This window comes from Oratosquilla oratoria, chromosome 12, assembly GCF_046742065.1.
Source record: "Oratosquilla oratoria isolate Oo_2021 chromosome 12, ASM4674206v1, whole genome shotgun sequence".
Classification (NCBI taxonomy): Eukaryota; Metazoa; Arthropoda; class Malacostraca; order Stomatopoda; family Squillidae; genus Oratosquilla; species Oratosquilla oratoria.
Genome location: NC_134788.1, coordinates 47,203,786 through 47,223,305, shown reverse-complemented (window position 1 = coordinate 47,223,305; position 19,520 = coordinate 47,203,786). Strand labels below are relative to the sequence as shown.

At 38.1% G+C, this 19,520-nt stretch overlaps 1 protein-coding gene across 1 annotated transcript; it reads left to right on the top strand.

Moving 5' to 3' along the window:
- Positions 1–4,169: 4,169 nt before the first annotated feature.
- Positions 4,170–18,998, top strand: LOC143031663 (uncharacterized). Its single transcript, XM_076195777.1, has 2 exons — positions 4,170–4,267; positions 13,974–18,998. Exon 2 carries the CDS (start codon positions 14,675–14,677, stop codon positions 16,229–16,231), a length of 1,557 nt encoding a protein of 518 aa, XP_076051892.1. The 5' UTR covers positions 4,170–4,267; positions 13,974–14,674; the 3' UTR covers positions 16,232–18,998.
- The last annotated feature ends 522 nt before the right edge of the window (positions 18,999–19,520 follow it).

Sequence of the window (19,520 nt, the reverse complement as noted above, 5' to 3'; positions counted from 1 at the left end):
TTTTGTGTACTTTCAATTGTGAATATAGATTTAAAATATTTGTTCATAATTTCAGCCATTTCTACATCTTCTATATATTCGTAATTCCCTTGACGCAGTTTCACTATTTCTTGTTTGTGTTTTAACTTACCATTCATATACCTATAGAATAGTTTAGGTTGGTCTTTGCATCTGTCTATTATGTCTTTTTCATATTTTGTTTTTTCTTCCTTGTGTATTTTTACATATTCATTTCTTAGTTTGGTATATATCTGCCACTTACCCGTTTTTTTTTTTTTATCTTTCCCAAGCTTTGTCTCTTCTATCTTTAACCTCACTACGATTCTTTCCTGGAACTCCACATTTCCCAACCACTCCGTCGATTGGTTCATTTCCTAATGCTAGGGTAGGAAAGGAACCAATTGACGGAGTGGTTGGGAAATGTGGAGCTCCAGGAAAGAATCGTAGTGGAGAGTTCATGGTGGAGATGTGGAGATGTTCATGGTGGAGAATTGATGATAACATATGCAGTGTTTAGGAAGAAAGTCAAGCATAAGTACACATGGGACAGGGTGGTGGATGGAAGGGTGGTAGATAGAGCGTTAATGGACTATGTAGTGGTAGATAGGAGTATAATAAGAAGAGTTAAGGATGTACATGTGCTAAGGGGAGAGAAAGGGGGAATATCAGATCATTTTTTGGTGGAAGATAAGTTGAGTGTGGAGGCTAAATGGAGAAAGAGGAAAAGGACGAAAGGTAGGGAGGTGCTTAGAGTGAACTCTATAGATGAAAAGGAAAATGAGAAGGGGTACAAGAAGAAGCTGAGAGAAGAGTGGGAGGGAGTGAAGGATAGAGTAGAGCTAGGAGTGGAGGAGGAATGGGGATGGTTCAAGGAGGGAATCACAAAGTGTGCAAAGATGGTGTGTGGTACAAGAAGGGCGGGAGGAAATAGAAGGAAGGGTAGTGGATGGTGGGATGACGAAACAAAGAAGGCTCTAGAAGAGAAGAAGCGAGCGTTCACAGACTGGTTACAAAATAGGATGAGGGACTCATATGAGAGGTACAAAGAAAATAAAAGAGAAGTAAAGCACAAGGTAAAGGAGGCAAAGAGGAGAGCAGATGTGAAATGGGGTAGGAGTATGACAGAAATTTTTGAAAGTAATAAAAAGATGTTTTTGAAAGAAATTAAGAGAGGTAGAGGAGGTGAATTAAGTAGAGAAGAAAAGGTAAAAGGTGCAGATGGAGAGATGATAATGGAAGAGAAAGCAGTAAGGGGAAGATGGGAAGAGTATTTTAGGGAGTTGCTAAATGCAAAGGAGAATAGGGAGAGAAATATAGCTGCAGTGGGAAGTGCTAAGAAAATTACCGTTATGAGTGAGGAAAATGGAGGAGAAATACGGAAGAATGAAGTGAAGGCAGTTGTTAAGATGATGAAAGCAGGTAAGGCACCTGGTCTGGATGGATGCCATGAAGAATGTGTAAAAAATGGAGGTACAGTGATGGTGGAATGATTAGTGAGGTTATTTAATGTTTGCTGGAGAGAGGGTAGAGTGCCGGAGGACTGGAGGAGTGCCTGTATAGTTCCACTTTACAAGGGAGAAGGGGACAAGTGTGAATGTAGTAGTTTCAGAGGGATTAGCTTGTAAAGTGTAGTTGGGAAGGCTTATGGGAGGATCTTGATTGAGAGGATTAGGAGAGGAACAGAGGGTGAGGAACAGTGTGGATTTAGGACAGGTAGAGGTTACGTAAATCACATTTTTGTGGCAAGACAGATATGTGAGAAAGCTATAGGAAAAGGTAAGTAATTTTTTTTTCCTATGGATCTGAAAAAGGCTTATGACAGGGTAGACAGGAAGGCACTGTGGGAGGTTTTGCAGGTATACGGGATAGGAGGAAAGCTTCTCGGAGCTGTCAAGAGTTTTTATGAGAGTAGCAGAGCATGTGTCAGGAATGGAGAGAGTGAGTGGTGCGAGGTAAAGGTGGGACTTGGTCAGGGATGTGTTATGTCGCCCTGGCTGTTCAATCTTTACATGGATGGGGTGGTGCGAGAGGTGAATGCAAGGGTGGTGGATCAGGGGTTGTAGATGGTTAAAGAAAGTGGAGAAAAGTGGGAGGTGAGCCAGTTGTTGTTTGCGGACGACACTGTGCTTGTAGCAGGATCAGAGGAAGGATTGAGGAAGTTGGTGACAGAGTTTGGGAGAGTGTGTGAAAGAAGAAAGTTGAAGATAAATGTGGGTAAAAGTAAGGTGATGAGATGTACAAGGGGAGAAAGTGGCACCAGACTGGAAGTGAGTATTAAGGGTGAGAAACTGGAGGAAGTGGATAGTTTTAGATACTTGGGTGCGAATGTGGCGGGAGAGGGAGGACTGGAGGTGGAGGTAGAATGTAGATTGAGAGAAGCGAGTAAATGCCTTGGTGGTTTAAAAAATGTAATGAGAAATAGACATCTGGGAATGGGGGCTAAGAGGAGATTGTATGAAGGAGTGATTGTACCAACAGCACTGTATGGGGCAGAAATATGGAACATAAGAGGGGAAGAGAGGAGTTTGAATGTGTTTGAGATGAGGTGTCTGAGAAGTATGATGGGGGTTACTAGGCTGGATAGAGTGAGAAATGAGGAGGTGAGAAGGAGATCAGGGGTGGTAAGGGAGTTGGGAGATAGGGTTGATGAAAGAGTATTGGGATGGTTTGGACACATGGAAAGAATGAGTGAAGAAAGACTAGTAAAAGAGGTATGGAAGGCAGATGTAGGGGAGTGAACATGCGGGGGCGACCTAGGATGAGATGGATTGAAGGGGTGAAAGGGGCTTTGGGGAAGAGGGGAATGTCTGTTGAGGAAGGACGGGAGAGGACAGAAGATAGGGGTGAATGGAGAATGGTTGTATATGGATGATGTTGTGATGCATGAGGTGGAATGGGCCGGGGGATGGGGGTGAGGTAGTATGTGTGAGAAAAAAATTGACGCAGCCCGAAGGGATTTCTCCCCGTCTTCTCTTTTTCTGCATGAGGGGACGTAGAGGGTGGTCGCCGATTTAATGAAGCGGCCTTGCTGTGGATGTGCTGTGTCTTGCGACACTGCCTCTGACCCAGGGCAGTGGACAGGGTGCAGGGATGACCCGTCATCCAGGAGGTGCCAAGATAAGAGGGAGGGTAGAGGGTGGAGGGGAGTGGAGTGTATTAGGGATGGAATGGGTGGGAATGGTTTTTATGCCTTTTCTTTTTGGCTACCTCCCCTGTAAGGAGGAAAAGCCTTTGGTATATGTATGTATGTATGTGCATTTTTTTTTTTTTTTTTTACCAGCACTTCATGTGTGCGCTTCAGTGTGTGTGTATGGAACGAGAAAATGCAAGTGGAACTCTAATATGATTAAGATTAGCAGAGCTAGTGGTTTTAGGTAAGATAGATTGTAGAGTGAGGGAAGTGAGCAAGTGCGTCGAAGGATTGAAAAGTGAAGCAGAGACAACCAAAGAAACGGGGAACCACAGAAATCAGGTGAATTACAAATAGTACAGCGCTCCCATTAATGTTGGAAAAGGTTGAATAAAGCTTGAATTTGTGAATAATATTTGACATTATTCTTCAAGTCATATGTCACCCTTCACTGAAGTATTCCAGCTGTGATATTTATGTGATATTCCTTTTGTGCATTCCACTCACATCACTTCAGTTTTATTTTTGTTCATTTTTAGACCATTTCTTTCTAGTCCTGTGTTCCGCCTCTCTACCTGTAGTTGCTCTTACATATCAGCAGTTACAACTGCACCATAAAAGTAAAAATAGACATAGAAAAATATATATAGAAATAAAAAATCTATATTGAAAATAGAAATAGAAGGAATAAAACATAGATATAGAATTAAAAGATAGAAATAGAAGGAATAAAACATAGATATAGAATTAAAAGATAGAAATAGAAGAAATAAATAAAACATATAGAATTAGAAAATAGAAACTAGAAATCAGAAAATAGAAATAATAATATAAAAACAGAAAATACAAATATGAAACAGAAATATAGATATAAAATAGAAATATAAAATGAAAATGTATATATGAAATGAAAATGAAAAATAGAAAATACAAAATATTAATAGAAATATTAGATATAAAATGTAAAATATAAAACAGAAAATATAAATAGAGAAAAAAAAAATTACACCACCATCTTGTGTGTTTACATATGACGTCATAGCACGTCAATCATTGAGCTGCACTCCCGCAGCTATTGAAAGAGCTTGTTTCCGTGGCTGTGGTTTGTACAGGATAAACAAGTGTCTTCTTGGATTCGTAAGTGCAATGATATGGGGGTAAGATAGCTTAGTGCATCCGTAGTATGTTCGCATTTGCCACTCTTCAATTCTCGTTTGGCAGTGTATTTGCGGGTAAGCGGTCTCACTAATCGTCGACCAAACCCAAACAATGATGGTTTTTGCTCAAATGCACAATGTTATATAGAAATTTAGCATATGGTTGCATTATTTGACATTTTTTCTTTAAAATGTGTGATTTCCACGTAATTTTATCAAAGAGAAGTTACGTTTTTACCCTCTGCAAAATTACCGACCACAGCTACGAAGTTTACCGGTCAAATCGTCCTCTGGTCCTAACGTCCCCAGGTGAGACCGAAATGTCCTCGGGTCAAAATACCCCCCGGTCAATACGTCCTATGTTCAAAACTCCATTTAATTCTTCCCGTTATTAATATAGGTACGGGCACAAAATTAAGAAAAAAAGATTAACCCTTAAATTATTATTGCATATGAAAGACAACTTTATTAGAAACAAAATACTTTTTAAATTTTTTAAATAGCTTGAAAAAAAGGAAGATACATTTTTTTAAATTATTTATTTTACCCCGCATTTTTGGCTAGACTTTACCATAACAAAATGTTAGAATTCAGGGTGGTAATTTGTAAAGATTTCGGTAAAGAAATACACATTAATTCTAAACCACTGGTCCAATTTTATTAAAACACTTAGGTTTTATGGATCAACAAATCACATGAGCATGTCAAAAACAATGTGAGACATCTCCATCATACTATATTTGCCTTTTCATGGCAACCATGAAGTTGTCAATTTTCAGATTATCATCAATAAAATCCAAACCACTGGCCCAATTGACATGCAACTTGGCATGTGAAGGTTTTATGGGTTAACAAATTACCTGAGCATGTCGTTGACATTGCAGGACCTTCTTCTTATACCCTTCTTGCTAACACCTATCATGTTGTCATGGCGACTGTTGTCAATTTAGATATAATCAATAAAATCCAAACCGCTGGGCCAATTGACATGCAACTTGGCGTGTGAAGGTTTTATGGATCAACAAATCACCTTGCAGGGCATTCTTCTTATACCATTCTTACCAACACCTATCATTTTGCCATGGCAACTGTTGTCAATTTAGAAATAATCTATAAAATCCAAACTTATCATGTGAAGGTTTTATGGATTAGCGTATCACCTGAGCATGTCATTAACATTGCAGGACCTTCTCCTTACACCATTCTTACCAACATTTATCATGTTGCCATGGCAACTGTTGTCAATTTAGAAATAATCAATAAAATCCAAACCGCTGGCCCAATTGACATGCAACTTGGCATGTGAAGGTTTTATGAGTCAACAAATCACCTGAGCATGTCATTAACATTGCAGGACCTTCTCCTTATACCATTCTTACTAACACCTGTCATGTTGCCATGGCAACTGTTGTCAATTTAGAAATAATCTATAAAATCCAAACCGCTGGCCCAATTGACATGCAACTTGGTATATGAAGTTTTTATGGGTTAACAAATCACCTGAGCATGTCAATAACATTGCAGGATCTTCTTCTTATACCATTCTTACTAACACCTATCATGTTGCCATGGCAACTGTTGTCAATTTAGAAATAATAAAATCCAAACCCCTGGCCCAATTGACATGCAACTTGGCATGTGAAGGTTTTATGGGTCAACAAATCACCTGAGCATGTCATTAACATTGCAGGACCTTTTTCTTATACCATTCTTACTAACATCTATCATATTGCCATGGCAACTGTTGTTAATTTAGAAATAATCAATAAAATCCAAACCACTGGCACAACTGACATGCAACTTGACATGTGAAGGTTTTATGGGTCAATAAGTCTCCTGAGCTTGTCAAAAACAATGCAGGACCTTCCTTTTATACTGTTCTTACTAACATCTATCATGTTGCCATGGCAACTGTTGTCAATTTAGAAATAATCAATAAAATCCAAACCCCTGGCACAACTGACATGCAATTTGGCATGTGAAGGTTTTATGGGTCAACAAATCACCTGAGCATATCAAAAACAATGCAGGACCTTCCTTTTATAATGTTCTTATTAACATCTATCATGTTGCCATGGTACCTGTTGTCAATTTAGAAATAATCAATAAAATCCAAACCGCTGGCCCAAGTGACATGCAACTTGGCATGTAAAGGTTTTATGGGTCAACAAGTCTCCTGAGCATGTCAAAAACAATGCAGGACGTTCCTCTTACACCGTTCTTACTGACACTTATCATGTTGCCATGGCAATGATATGTCGAATAGGCATCTAAGCTTCAAGAAACTTAGATTGCACAACTGCGCTATTACCAACGATTTCAAAGTTGCTCATATCTGGTAGAATAGAGGCTAATAAACAACATTATTACATTAAATATTATATAATTTAGTTTCTTGCCTTTACATTTTTACTCGGAATACTAATTTGCCAAGGCTAATATCAAAAATTGCGCTGAAATTGGTAAGAATTAGTAGTTTTGAAAAACTGGGCATACACAAGATAATTTTAATACCCTGCAAATATGCTGAACACTCCAAGCATTCAAACTAAGCCAAACAAAAATCAAAATCTAACGTGGCGCAAAAGATGGCGATAGCAGCGCCGCGCATGGTTTCGTGTGTGACTATATGCCTACATGTATTGCCATGAAGCTCAAATGTCATTTTAACCCACAATCTTAAGCTTCTCATTTCCGGGAGAAAATAGGTTAAAAAACATGGTTCTTTAATTTACAAAATTGGTTATTGATGCCTTACCTTAATATTTTTACTCGGAAAACTATTTTGCCGAGGTTGATACCCAAACTTCCGTTTAAATCGGTGATTTTTTTTTTTTGTATTTCAAGAATTGGGCATACACTTGCACAACAAAATAAGTTGAATACCCTGTGCATGCGCTGAACGATGCAAGCATTCAAACTGAGACATACTTTTTTAAACGGGCCACAAATGATTGCGTTGTAAACAGTACACGTGCGATCGTGGCTCCACGAGCGGATGCGCTCCTATCAATTTAACCCATTCAACTCCGATGACAAGATGTCTTGTCATTTGGTCAAATAAAACAAAAAATCATAATAAAACAACAAAATGTTTGATGATCAAACAGCACCAGAAAAATATGACGTCATCAGTCCTCCTCGAGGAGGACTGATGACGTCATATTTTTCTGGTGCTGTTTGATCATCAAACATTTTGTTGTTTTATTATGATTTTTTGTTTTATTTGACCAAATGACAAGACATCTTGTCATCGGAGTTGAATGGGTTAATAGCATTTTATAAGGAAACATAATGTAAAACTAACAGTCCTTGTCATTTGTACGATAAATTATGACTGAATTTGCGCTACACGGCGTAGAAATCTTCATAAATATAATGGCTACTGGACTGTGCTGCGTTTGACTATATGTGTTTGCCTATGCCTATATGTGTTTGCCTAGGCCTATATGTGTTTCTAATAAAAAGATAATTAAATAGAATAACACATGCAGTTAGTGCCTTTATGTTAACTCAGCTTACACACTTTCAGCAAAGTAGCAAAAGAAGCAATTTTCATTAAGAAAAGGTTTCTTGTATTTCACTTTGTTGATTTGTGGTATTGATGGGTCTCTTAGGGTCTGTATGTTCAAAAAGGGGTTAAATTAGATGTGGGAAAATGTCCTACAAGATGTTGGAAAATATCCAGAAGGAAAATGTCCTTGTGGGAAAATGTCCTGGGGTCCTCGTGTAGGAATAAGATAATAATTGAATTACCAACACTGAAAATATAAAACATATAGGAATAAGAGTAATTCTCTAATAGCAGCGACTCGGATGGCCGAGTACAGCGGGTTCGAATCCTGCATGCAACTGTCACAAAAAAAATTATACAGGAATAAGTTAACGGTAATTATTCGGACACAACCCTGATCAGGAAAAGGTTCTGAGAAAAGGAAAAGAAGGAGAAGAGACAAGATTTTTTAATGACGATCATTTTGGCGACATCATACAGATCCGAAATACAACTGTACCCCATCTTGAATATAGACAATAAAATGGTTAATTACAATAAGTGTTATTTTTGTCCGTCTGATAACTGACAATAGTTTCGATTGAATATTTCAGTATTACATAATGGACAAATCATATATCATTAACTGATTCGGACATCATGTCTGTCATTGTACAGAAAGCCTTTTTACTCTGAAGGAAATGAGACATTTCTTGATAACACATTGGAGACGTAAGACGCAATTTTTTCATGATAAAGATTTGAAAATTAAAAAGGTAAAACGGAATTTCATGCCGGAGTATGAATTCGGAGACATGATTCGTAGTGATTCAGAATTGTAAAACTTATCACAGAAAACTGACAGGACTTCTATATCAGTACTGTTCCACTAAAGGTATTTTGATTGATTTTGTTACCGTATTAGAGAATCGGACTTTTAGTATATTTCAAACATAACTGCGAGTTATCATTTGTCACCTTATAGATTTACTAATTCTTTCTGTTTCCGAAAGTTAAAAGGCAAAAAATTGGATCTTTCACTGAAGATCAGTGATTGGAAAAATCAAGGGAAAGATAATAAAATGGTATTTCGGCTTTCGCACCGCCGATCTCTCATCGTCAAGAAGTGTTGTAATTTTAATCCATAACTAGTTATTAAATTTCAATCCTATCAACACTGCTTTGCCGACTTTATAGATTCTTCGTAATGATTCAGAGAAAGCTTCATAGTGACAAACTTAGCTGTTTGTATTGGAAAGATGCGAAACCGGGATGAAAGTATATATACTTCAGAGTAAATAATTGGCGGTAGCCGATGTCAATTATATCTTATCGTATCCAGCCCTTGCAAAACAGCGCAATCATGGAAATAAGAATTTTTTCGGGAACTGAAACATTGGAATGATAGTAAATGAAGAGACATTGTTCTGTTGTTGGACTTCCAATGGGCCGTGAATATTTCTTATTTTCACGTTTTGGGGAGAGTTGTAGTCTCCTTAATTACAGATTAGATATGGTTTATCAATTATTTTCATTGTGAACAGACAAGTACGTTGCAGAACGTGGACGTTTTGACCCAAGGATGTTTTGACCCTGGTGACGTTTTGGTACCACCACACCGGGGACATTTTGACTGGATACCTACGAGTACTGATCGACTCGCTAATAGCTGACCAACGCCGACCAAAGCCGAACAAGGACGATTTTTGCTGAAATGCACAATTGTATATAAAAAATTAGCATATGGTTGCATTATTTGACCTATTTTCTTTAAAATGTGTGATTTCCATGTAATGTGATCAAAGAGAAGTTATGTTTTTATCCTCTGCAAAATTACCAACCACAGCTACAAATACCGTCCAACTCACTGATAGCTGTGGAGAATATTATGACTTCCGACAGATTTCCCATCTCTTTTGATACGAAATGTTGAGAGTGTAAGTTAATCTAGGTGACCGTCCCACCGAGTTAATACTGGGATACTCAGTGTGAGCTTGTATACAACTTTCAGCAACAACAAAACTACGTACCTGTGATCGGCAGGGACTCATTGGACCCTGAAAAGTACAATGGCATCACAAAGCATCATGTATCTTTGTGAATATGTAATCATTTCAATTATTCATGTTGGTTTGGATATTTCATGTAACTCAATCTATGACTTACCGAGGCCTTAGGGCCACTTGGAAACTTGAAAATCTTCGTTTTTGTTCTGGTTAACCCATTCAACTCCGATGACAAGATGTCTTGTCATTTGGTCAAATAAAACAAAAAATCACAATAAAACAACAAAATGTTTGATGATCAAACAGCACCAGAAAAATATGACGTCATCAGTCCTCCTCTAGGAGGACTGATGACGTCATATTTTTCTGGTGCTGTTTGATCATCAAACATTTTGTTGTTTTATTATGATTTTTTGTTTTATTTGACCAAATGACAAGACATCTTGTCATCGGAGTTGAACGGGTTAAATGATGGTGATGTGTACGACCACTTCAGGCGTGGGATGGAGGATAAGTATGGGAATGGGGAAAAGGATAAAGGTATGTTGAGGGGAATGGTTCTCTCACAGAGTCCCCTCACTGGTTTAAGACACGCTTCGTTATATATGCACTTCACATATGATGTATATGAGGTCTGTGATTGGGGTAAATTCATGTCACTCCACAGTCACGTATTGCTAACACTTTTGGTCAGTTGCATCTCTTGTCTTGGACTTGTCTTGTATTCAACTAGCAATCAACTACCTTATATGGGGGCGAGAGGGGCCTCTCTTTGTCCTGAACGCCTAGTGACCTTTGACCTCTCATTGCCAAGGCTCTATGGGAAGTACAACTTCACCTTAACTGAAGTGAAAATGTTGCACAATACATATATAATCCCCATACATGGGAACTAGATATGGGCAGTGCACCAGAAGCGATACTCAAGACGGAGAAATCTCCAAGTGGTAAATGAAGCTATTAATAATGAAAATGATATGTCGGTAACTCGACATACCTGAGAGGGGTTAGACAACTGGGTTGTGGAAACTAAGGGTGTCGAGTCCTTTATATGATGTTTTCGTATATAAACAAAAATGATAGGCCACCTGTCTAAATGGAAAACGTAAGACTATCTAATCTGTTATGCATGTTTTCATATACAGTCGAACCTCGAAAGCCCGGACCCCGAATGCCTGGACCCTCGTATGACCGGTCGAAATGAACAAAGGGTGGACTTTTCAAGCAAAGTTCCCTATTTGTCCGGTAGGTGGCAGCGACAGCCGTACACGAGTACTCAAACCCGGCCCAGTCAAGCCGCCACCAGTGCTCCCGTTTCGTAGAATTTTGCACCAAAACATAGTAAAATAGCGGCATGTGGCAACTGCACAAGAACATGAGGAAATTTTTTCTACATACAGGTATTTACATACATATACCAAAGGCTTTTTCCCCCTACATAGGGGGGGGGGTAGCCAAAAGGAAAAAGGCTAGGCTTAGAAACCACTCCCACCCATTCCATTTCCTATATATTCCACCCACCTCCTTCCCTCTTATCTTGGCACCTCCTGGATGACGGGTCATCCATGCATCCTGTCCACTGCCCGGGAAGGGAGCTGTGCTCGTGGTGACCCGTCTTTGTATCTTTCAGCATCAAGTTTTTTCTTAAGATCTTGAAAAGTATTTGCACACACTGTTTCTTTATCCAAGTTATTCCATATATCCAGCACTCTGTGTGGGAAGCTATTCTTGAGTTCCTTTTCATGACCTCTTGTTTTTCCATTGTCATTTTTTAGTAAGTCTTTTCTGTCAAGGATTTCCATTCTTTTCATGATTCTAAATATAGTCAGCAGATCACCTCTTTCTCTTCTTTGCTCTAGTGTTGGTAGTTTTATTTTTGATCATCTTTGTTGGTATGTTAATTTGGAAAGAGCTGGTGCCAACTTTGTTGTTGTTCTCTGTATTCTTTCTAGTTTCTTTGTATTCTTTCTAGTACTGGGTGTCCATAGGGTCACTGCATATTCCAGTTTTGGTCTAATCAATGTGACTAATATTTTTTTTACCATTTCACTCAAGCATTCAAATGCCACTTTCATCGACTTAAGTAAGTTGTAGTTTCACCACCTACAGTATTTTGTTTATACGTCTATCCAGTGTCATGTCTTTGCTGATTATCACTCCAAGGTCTCTTTCCGAGTGCGCTTTTTTTTTATTTCTTTTCCACCAATTTTGTAGTTTTTTTAAATTCTGTTTTTGCTTTTCCCAAACTCCATTATGCTACACTTCTTGATATTGAAGTTCACTTCCCACTTTTGAGTCTATTTCCAGATTTTGTCCAGGTCTGATTGTAAAGAGTCACAGTCATCATCTGTCGATACTTTCTTTAATATTTTTGCTTCATCTGCGAAGAAATTCATATAACATTCAACTCCTTCATCCATGTCATTTATGTATATGGCAAACATGATTGGAGCCAGCACTGACCCTTATGGAACACCACTTATCATTTCTTCCCATTTCAAGTACTCTAATTACAAACCCTCATTTTTCTCCCAGTTAGGAAATCATCCATCCATTCTAATAAATAATCTGCAATGACACCTATTGATTCTAATTTTCCTATTAATTTCTTATGTGATACTTTGTCAAATGCCTTTTGTAGATCTGGATAGGCACAGACTTGCATCACTTATTTGAGTCAGATGAGCTGAAGAAACCTTCCTTGAGTTGGTCATGTTTAGATTGAGGTCTTGTGAGCCCAAACATGGAATGTTATGGAGTTATATTAAAATATGACTTGTTGCCAGCTGGTGTAGTTAGTACTCCTGTAGTTATAGGATGATTTTTACCTCATTTCTAATGAAAAAGTAGAATGGAATATATGATAGCAGGATATCTGTTAGTGTTTCACCCTATTTTATGATAGGTCATGGCATGTACATATGGTCTGTTTAGGTACAAAATTGAGTATGAAATAGCTTACAAAACATCCACTATCCTATCTGAGTATATTGCACACTTTCAGAGTTAAATGTCAATATTATTATTATTATTATTATTTTTTTATTATTATTATTATTATTATTATTATTATTATTATTTTTAGGATCAGGGATATCACCAGTTATTTTGAAGAGCTATCTATAGATTTCATACTTGTCATACAGTGGAAAGGCACCAGCATGACATCTGTGGCACAATTATATCTAGTCATTTTAGATATCACATGATGACCCACACTGGAGGTAAGCCTTTCCAGTGTGACCTGTGCATTTGTGCCTTTTCACAAAAGAGTTCTCTCGTAAAGCATATGATGAGCCACACAGGAGAGAAGCCATTCCAGTGTGATGTTTGCAATGTAGCTTTCTAACAAAAGAATCACTTCAAATTTCATATGATAACCCATGCTGGAGAAAAACCATTCCAGTGTGACCTGTGTGATAGAGTTTTCTCACAAAATTGTCACCTTAAAAATCACTTGACGGCCCACGCAGAAGAGAAGCCTTTCCAGTGTGACCTGTGTGATTCTGCTTTCTCAAAAAAAGGACTCTTACAAAGCATACAAGACAAGAGAGAAGCCTTTCCAGTGTGACCTGTGTGATTCTGCTTTCTCAAAAAAAGGACTCTCTTCCAAAGCATACAAGGACGCACAAAAGAGAGAAGCCTTTCTAGTGTGACCTGTGTGTTTCTGCTTTCTCATGAAAGGGTTCTCTCACTAAGCATACGAGGACCCACACAGGAAAGAAGCCTTTACAGTGTGGCCTGTGCAATAAAGCTTTCTCACAAAAGAATGACCTCAAAGATCACATGATGATCCACACAGGAGAGAGGTCTTTCCAGTGTGACTTTTGTGATTCTGCTTTCTAACAAAAGGGTAATCTCACACAGCATATGAGGATCCACACTGGAGAGAAGCCTTTCCATTGTGCCCTGTGCAATAAAACTTGAGTCATTGTAGTTGTGGTGGAGTGAGTACGCTTGTACATGTAGGATGATTTTGACCTCATTTCAAATGTAAAACTAAAATGGAGTATATGATAGCACCATATCTGTTTCTTCCTATTTTATGTTAGGTTATGGCAAATACAAAGGGTCTGTTTAGGAACAAACTTGAGTATGAAATAGTTTACAAACAAAACATCCACTATCCTATTAGTATATTGCACACTTTCAGATATGTCAATATAATAATTACATTTTTTTTTCAGGGTGAGGATAAATATCACCAGTTCTTTGGAAGAGCTATCTGTAGATTTCATACTTGTCATACCATGAAAAGGGACCAGTGTGACATCTGTGACACAATTATATCACTAGTCATCTTAGATATCACATGATGGCCCACACAGTGTGATCTGTGCAGTTGTGCCTTTTCACAAAAGGGATTTCTCAAAAAGCATATAATGAACCACACAGGAGAGAAGCCATTCCAATATCACCTGTGCAATGTATCTTTCTAACAAAAGAATAACTTCAAATTTCACATGATAACCCATGCTGGAGAAAAACCAATCCAGTGTGACCTGTGTTATAAAGCCTTCACGCCAAAGTGTCACTTTAAAAATCACTCGACAGCCAACACAGAAGAGAAGCCTTTCCAGTGTGACCTGTGTGTTTCTGCTTTCTCACAAAAGGGTTCTGTCACTAAGCATATGAGGACCCACACAGGAGAGAAGCCTTTACAGTGTGGCCTGTACAATAATGCTTTCCCATGAAAGAATGACCTCAAGGATCATGTACCGTAATGATCCACACAGGAGAAAAGTCTTTTCAGTGTGACTTTTGTGATTTTGCTTTCTAACAAAAGGGTAATCTCGCACAGTATTTGAAGATCCACACTGGAGAGAAGCCTTTCCAATGTGGCCTGTACAATAAAGCTTTTTCACAAAAGGGTTCTCTTACAAAGCATATGAAGACCCACACACAAGGGAAGCCTTTCCAGTGTGGCCTGTGTAATAAAGCTTTTTCACAAAATAATCACCTCAAAGATCACGTGATGAACCACACAGGAGAGAACCCTTTCCAATGTGGCCTGTGCAAAAAAGCTTTCTCACAAAAGGGTCATCTTATATTGCATATAAGAACCCACACAGGAGAGAAGCCTTTCCAGTGTGACCTGTGTGATTCTGCCTTCTCACAAAAGGGTAATCTCACACAGCATATGAGGACCCACAAAGGAGAGAAGCCTTTCCACTGTGGCCTGTGCAATAAAGCTTTCTCACTGAAGCATCATCTTGAAAGGCATACAAGGACCCACACAGGAGAGAAGCCTTTCCAGTGTAACCTGTGTGATTCTGCTTTCTCAGAAAAGAGTTGTCTCATGCAGCATATGAAGACCCACACAGGAGAGAAGCCTTTCCAATGTGGCTTGTGCAATAAAGCTTTCTCACAAAAAACTCATCTCACATTGCATATTAGGACCCACACAGGAGAGAAGCCTTTCCAGTGTAACCTGTGTGATTCATTTTTCTCACATAAGAATTATCTTACACATCATATGAGGACCCACACAGGAGAGAAGCCTTTCCAGTGTGACCTGTGTGATTCTGCTTTCTCACATAAGTGTTCTCTCACACAGCATATGAGGACCCACACAGGAGAGAAGCCTTTCCAGTGTGACCTGTGTGATTCTGGTTTCTCACAAAAGGGTAATCTCAGACGGCATATGGGGACCCACACAGGAGAAAACCCTTTCCAATGTGGCCTGTGTAAAAAAGCTTTCTCACAAAAGGGTAATCTCACATCGCATATGAGGACCCATACAGAAGAGAAGCCTTTCCAGTGTAACTTGTGTGATTCTGCTTTCTCACAAAAGCATTCTCTCACACATCATATGAGAACCCACACAGGAGAGAAGCCTTTCCTATGTGACCTGTGCAATAAAGCATTCTCACAAAAGGGTAATCTTACATCGCATATAAAGACCCACAGAGGAGTGAAGTCTTTCCAGTGTGATCTGTGTGATTCTGCTTTCTCACAAAAGAGTAATCTCACACAGCATATGAGGACCCACAAAGGAGAGAAGCCTTTCCAGTGTGGCCTGTGCAATCAAGTTTTCTCAAAAAAGGATAGTCTTAAAAGGCATACAAGGACCCACACAGGAGAGAAGCCTTTCCAGTGTAACCTGTGTGATTCTGCTTTCTCAGAAAAGAGTTCTTTCACACAGCATATGAAGACCCACACAGGAGAGAAGCCTTTCCAGTGTGGCCTGTGCGAAAAAGCTTTCTCACAAAAAGGTAATCTCACAAAGCATGTAAGTACCCACATGGTAAATAAGCAGTTCCTGTGTGACTTGTGTGATTCTGCTTTCTCACTAAAGGCTACTCTCATAGATCATATGAGGATCCACACAGGAGAGAAGCCTTTCCAGTGTGGCCTGTGCAATAAAACTTTCTCACAAAAGAGTAATCTTAAAAGACATACAAGGAACCACACAGGAGAGAAGCCTTTCCAGTGTGACATGTGAGTTTCTGGTTTCTCATTAAAGTTCTCTCACACATATGATGTCCCACACAATAGAGAAGCCTTTCCATTGTAACCTGTGTGATTCTGCTTTCTCACGGAAGGGTTCTCTCCCAGAGCATATAAGGACCCACATGGGAGAGAAGCCTTTCCACTGTGACATGTGGTTCTACTTTCTCACAAAAGGATTCTCCTGCAAATCATATGAGGACCCACACAGGAGAGAAGCCTCTCCAGTGTAACCTGTGTGATTCTGCTTTCTCAATAAAAACCCTTTCCAATATGGCCTATGCAAAAAAGCTCGCACAAAAGGGTAATTTCACATTGCATATGAGGACCCTCATAGTAGAGAAACCTTTCCAGTGTGAATTGTGTGATTCTACTTTCTCATGAAAGAGTTCTCTCACATATGATGACCCACACAGGAGGGAAGCCTTTCCATTGTGACTTGTGTATTTCCGTTTTCTCTGTAAAGGGTTCCCTCATACAGCATATGAGGACCCATGCAGAGGAAGGAAGCCTTTCCACTGTGACCTGGGCAATTCTACTTTCCCTCAAAAGAGTTCTATCACAATGCATATGCCAACCCATGCTGGAAAGAAGCCATTCCAGCATGACCTGTGCGATGCAACTTTCTCATGAAAGAATCACCTCAAGTATCACGTGATCCCCCACACAGAATAGTAGCCTTTCCACTGTGACCTATGTGATTGTGCTTTCTCACAAAAGAGGTCTCAATCATCGGTTGGTGACTCATACTGGGAAGAAACCATTCCAGCATGACCTGTGCCATGAAAAACATTCCCCGGAAGAATTGTGCATGTATTCACACACACATTTCACAACTAGTGCACAAAAGAACAAAAGCATGTTCATGAGGTTTTCAATATGATAAAATATTTTGCTGATACTAATTCTTTAATTTCATAATAATGGATTAGAAATGAAAGGAATGTTATTTTGAGAATGTGTCAGTGACCTTTGAAATGTAAGTGTACAATTTCATAATTTTACATGTAGTTTTGAGATGTTATGTATGTTCAACAGTTAAACATCACCATTTTTTCCATGTTTATGTTTCATATTTTTTGGAAAAGAAAAAAATCAGGAGGATTTCCTACAGAAACCTACATATCAAGAATAACAGGAACAATGAAGGTAATGATGAAAAAATTATTACTGCAAGGGCCTTGGAATAATAGAGACACGTGGATAAAAGAGGAACTCTGAAACAAAGCCAAAAGCCAAAATCAGAAATTAAAACTTATGAGCAGTTGGAAAGGACCATCCCAACTTTGTATTTTAATTGAAAGATAAACAATGGGAAACAAAATAAGGCAACAATCATGTTTGGTAAATAGTGCTCAGATGTGGTCATGTTCTGTAATCTGTCGTTAATTTGCAAATGTAATTTTTTTTATTCAAATAACAAAGTTGCATAGAAATGGTGCATCTTCTTGTCAAATTCAAATGAAGCAAAGGGAGTGAGGTGAAAACGAACTGCTAGCTGCTAGTGAATGGCAGGATGAAATACTGAAAAGTGTTACACCCATTTACATACCTGTCAAGCTAGTGTAGTGTTTTCCATAAGATTTTGCTTTAGAGACCATAAGTTTTGTTTATAAAATGGTAATTAAACCATAAGAAAATTATATTTTTTCTCATTCAATATATATTCATCTCAAAACAAATACAGAATGTAAACATGTGACACAGTATGCACACCACTTAATGAAAAACAGTACTCTTTACACTTGAAAAGAGGAATTCAATTCAAATTGTTTAACACAAACACATTAAGAAAACTTAGGCAAAAATCATAAGTTGACAGATATGCATTTACAGGGCATGTTCACTGATGGTGAGGTAAAAGTGTAGAGCCAGAATATCAACTGTGATTATAACACCTTAGCCCCATTACTGTCATACCAGATATGCAGTGTTACATTTGGCAACTACAATAGCTTTATCAATGAATGGATGGGCGAGATGTATAGTACGCCTTCATAAAATTGTGTTCAATCCCGAGGACCGCATATGAGAATGATAATCAAATATATACAATGTTGTGAAATCCTACATTTAGTAGGATTATTTCGATTAGTAATCACGAGGTGTTTATCGTTTTGCTGCGACCATCCCAACCACAAAGCTAAGAACATATGTGGTAACTCGTGACCAACACTTGGTTTTATGCCATTCACCCCCTTTAGACTGTTTATGTGTGACTTATATATGTGAATCCCAGGTTAAGGTAGATTTAAGAAATTTTCAAATCTACAAGTTGATTTGCTGATCTATGATATACATTTACCAACTTAACTTGCACACAATGTAAAGTAAGCATTATGTGTAATACATATTTACTCTCATGGCAGACCTAGGTGTAGGGGTAGAAATATAACATTTCCACGCTGGACAAGAATGTTTGTCTATTTTCCTTTGAGAATCCTATCCATTTATATTCTGATTTAAACTGCTTAAAATGAAAGTATTTACCCTGGGTTATAATTTAGAAAATATAGAGAAGAAACGAGAGTGTGGTTAATGATAGAACTCTAGGACAGACCGTGAGTAAGGTTCTAGTCCAAGGAATGAAATAAAAAACAAATTTGGAAACCATTTAGGAGAATGTCATCTGGATATGTTTATGAGAATAGAAACCTACAAATTATATGGAGATTCAATCGATATAGATAGTGTGTATAAAGAGTGGATGAATGCCAATAACAGAAGAGAGAAGAAATAAGGAAATAGAATCTAGAATTTAAGTTGAGAATTACAAGTGGACTTGTTTTTATATACATTTAGAGTTATTTGTCAAGTTAGAAAGGTTAAATATAATCATTAGTGTATATATATATATATTATTTCATACTAATCAGATTAATATAAAATGCATATCGAAATTTTTTCAGCTGTCATTTTTGTCACACAAAGGACTCTTGAAATACAAAATCAGTAAGAAAAAAAATAAAATAAAAAGATATATGCCTAATGATTTGTCTTATGGGAAGCCAAATTTAGGAATTATTTCTAGTACATAATAAAATATTACACTGGATGGCACTCAGAGAACACAGAACTCCACTAGTGTCAGAGTCACAAAATCGAAAAAGATAATTTTGCCCACATTATAAATGATAGCAGGGGCCACTTTGTATAAAATTAATTGAATTTGTATACAATCTATAAATGCCAGGGTTACAAGAAAAAAAAATCCTTGATCGGTCATACATATCCGAAACTGTCTCAAATCCTGATAACTTATTTCCTGGCCTAAGATACACCTT

Bases quoted from the DNA above. Each gene is read 5' to 3' on its own strand.
- LOC143031663 (XM_076195777.1), top strand. From the start codon at position 14,675: ATGAAGACCCACACACAAGGGAAGCCTTTCCAGTGTGGCCTGTGTAAT.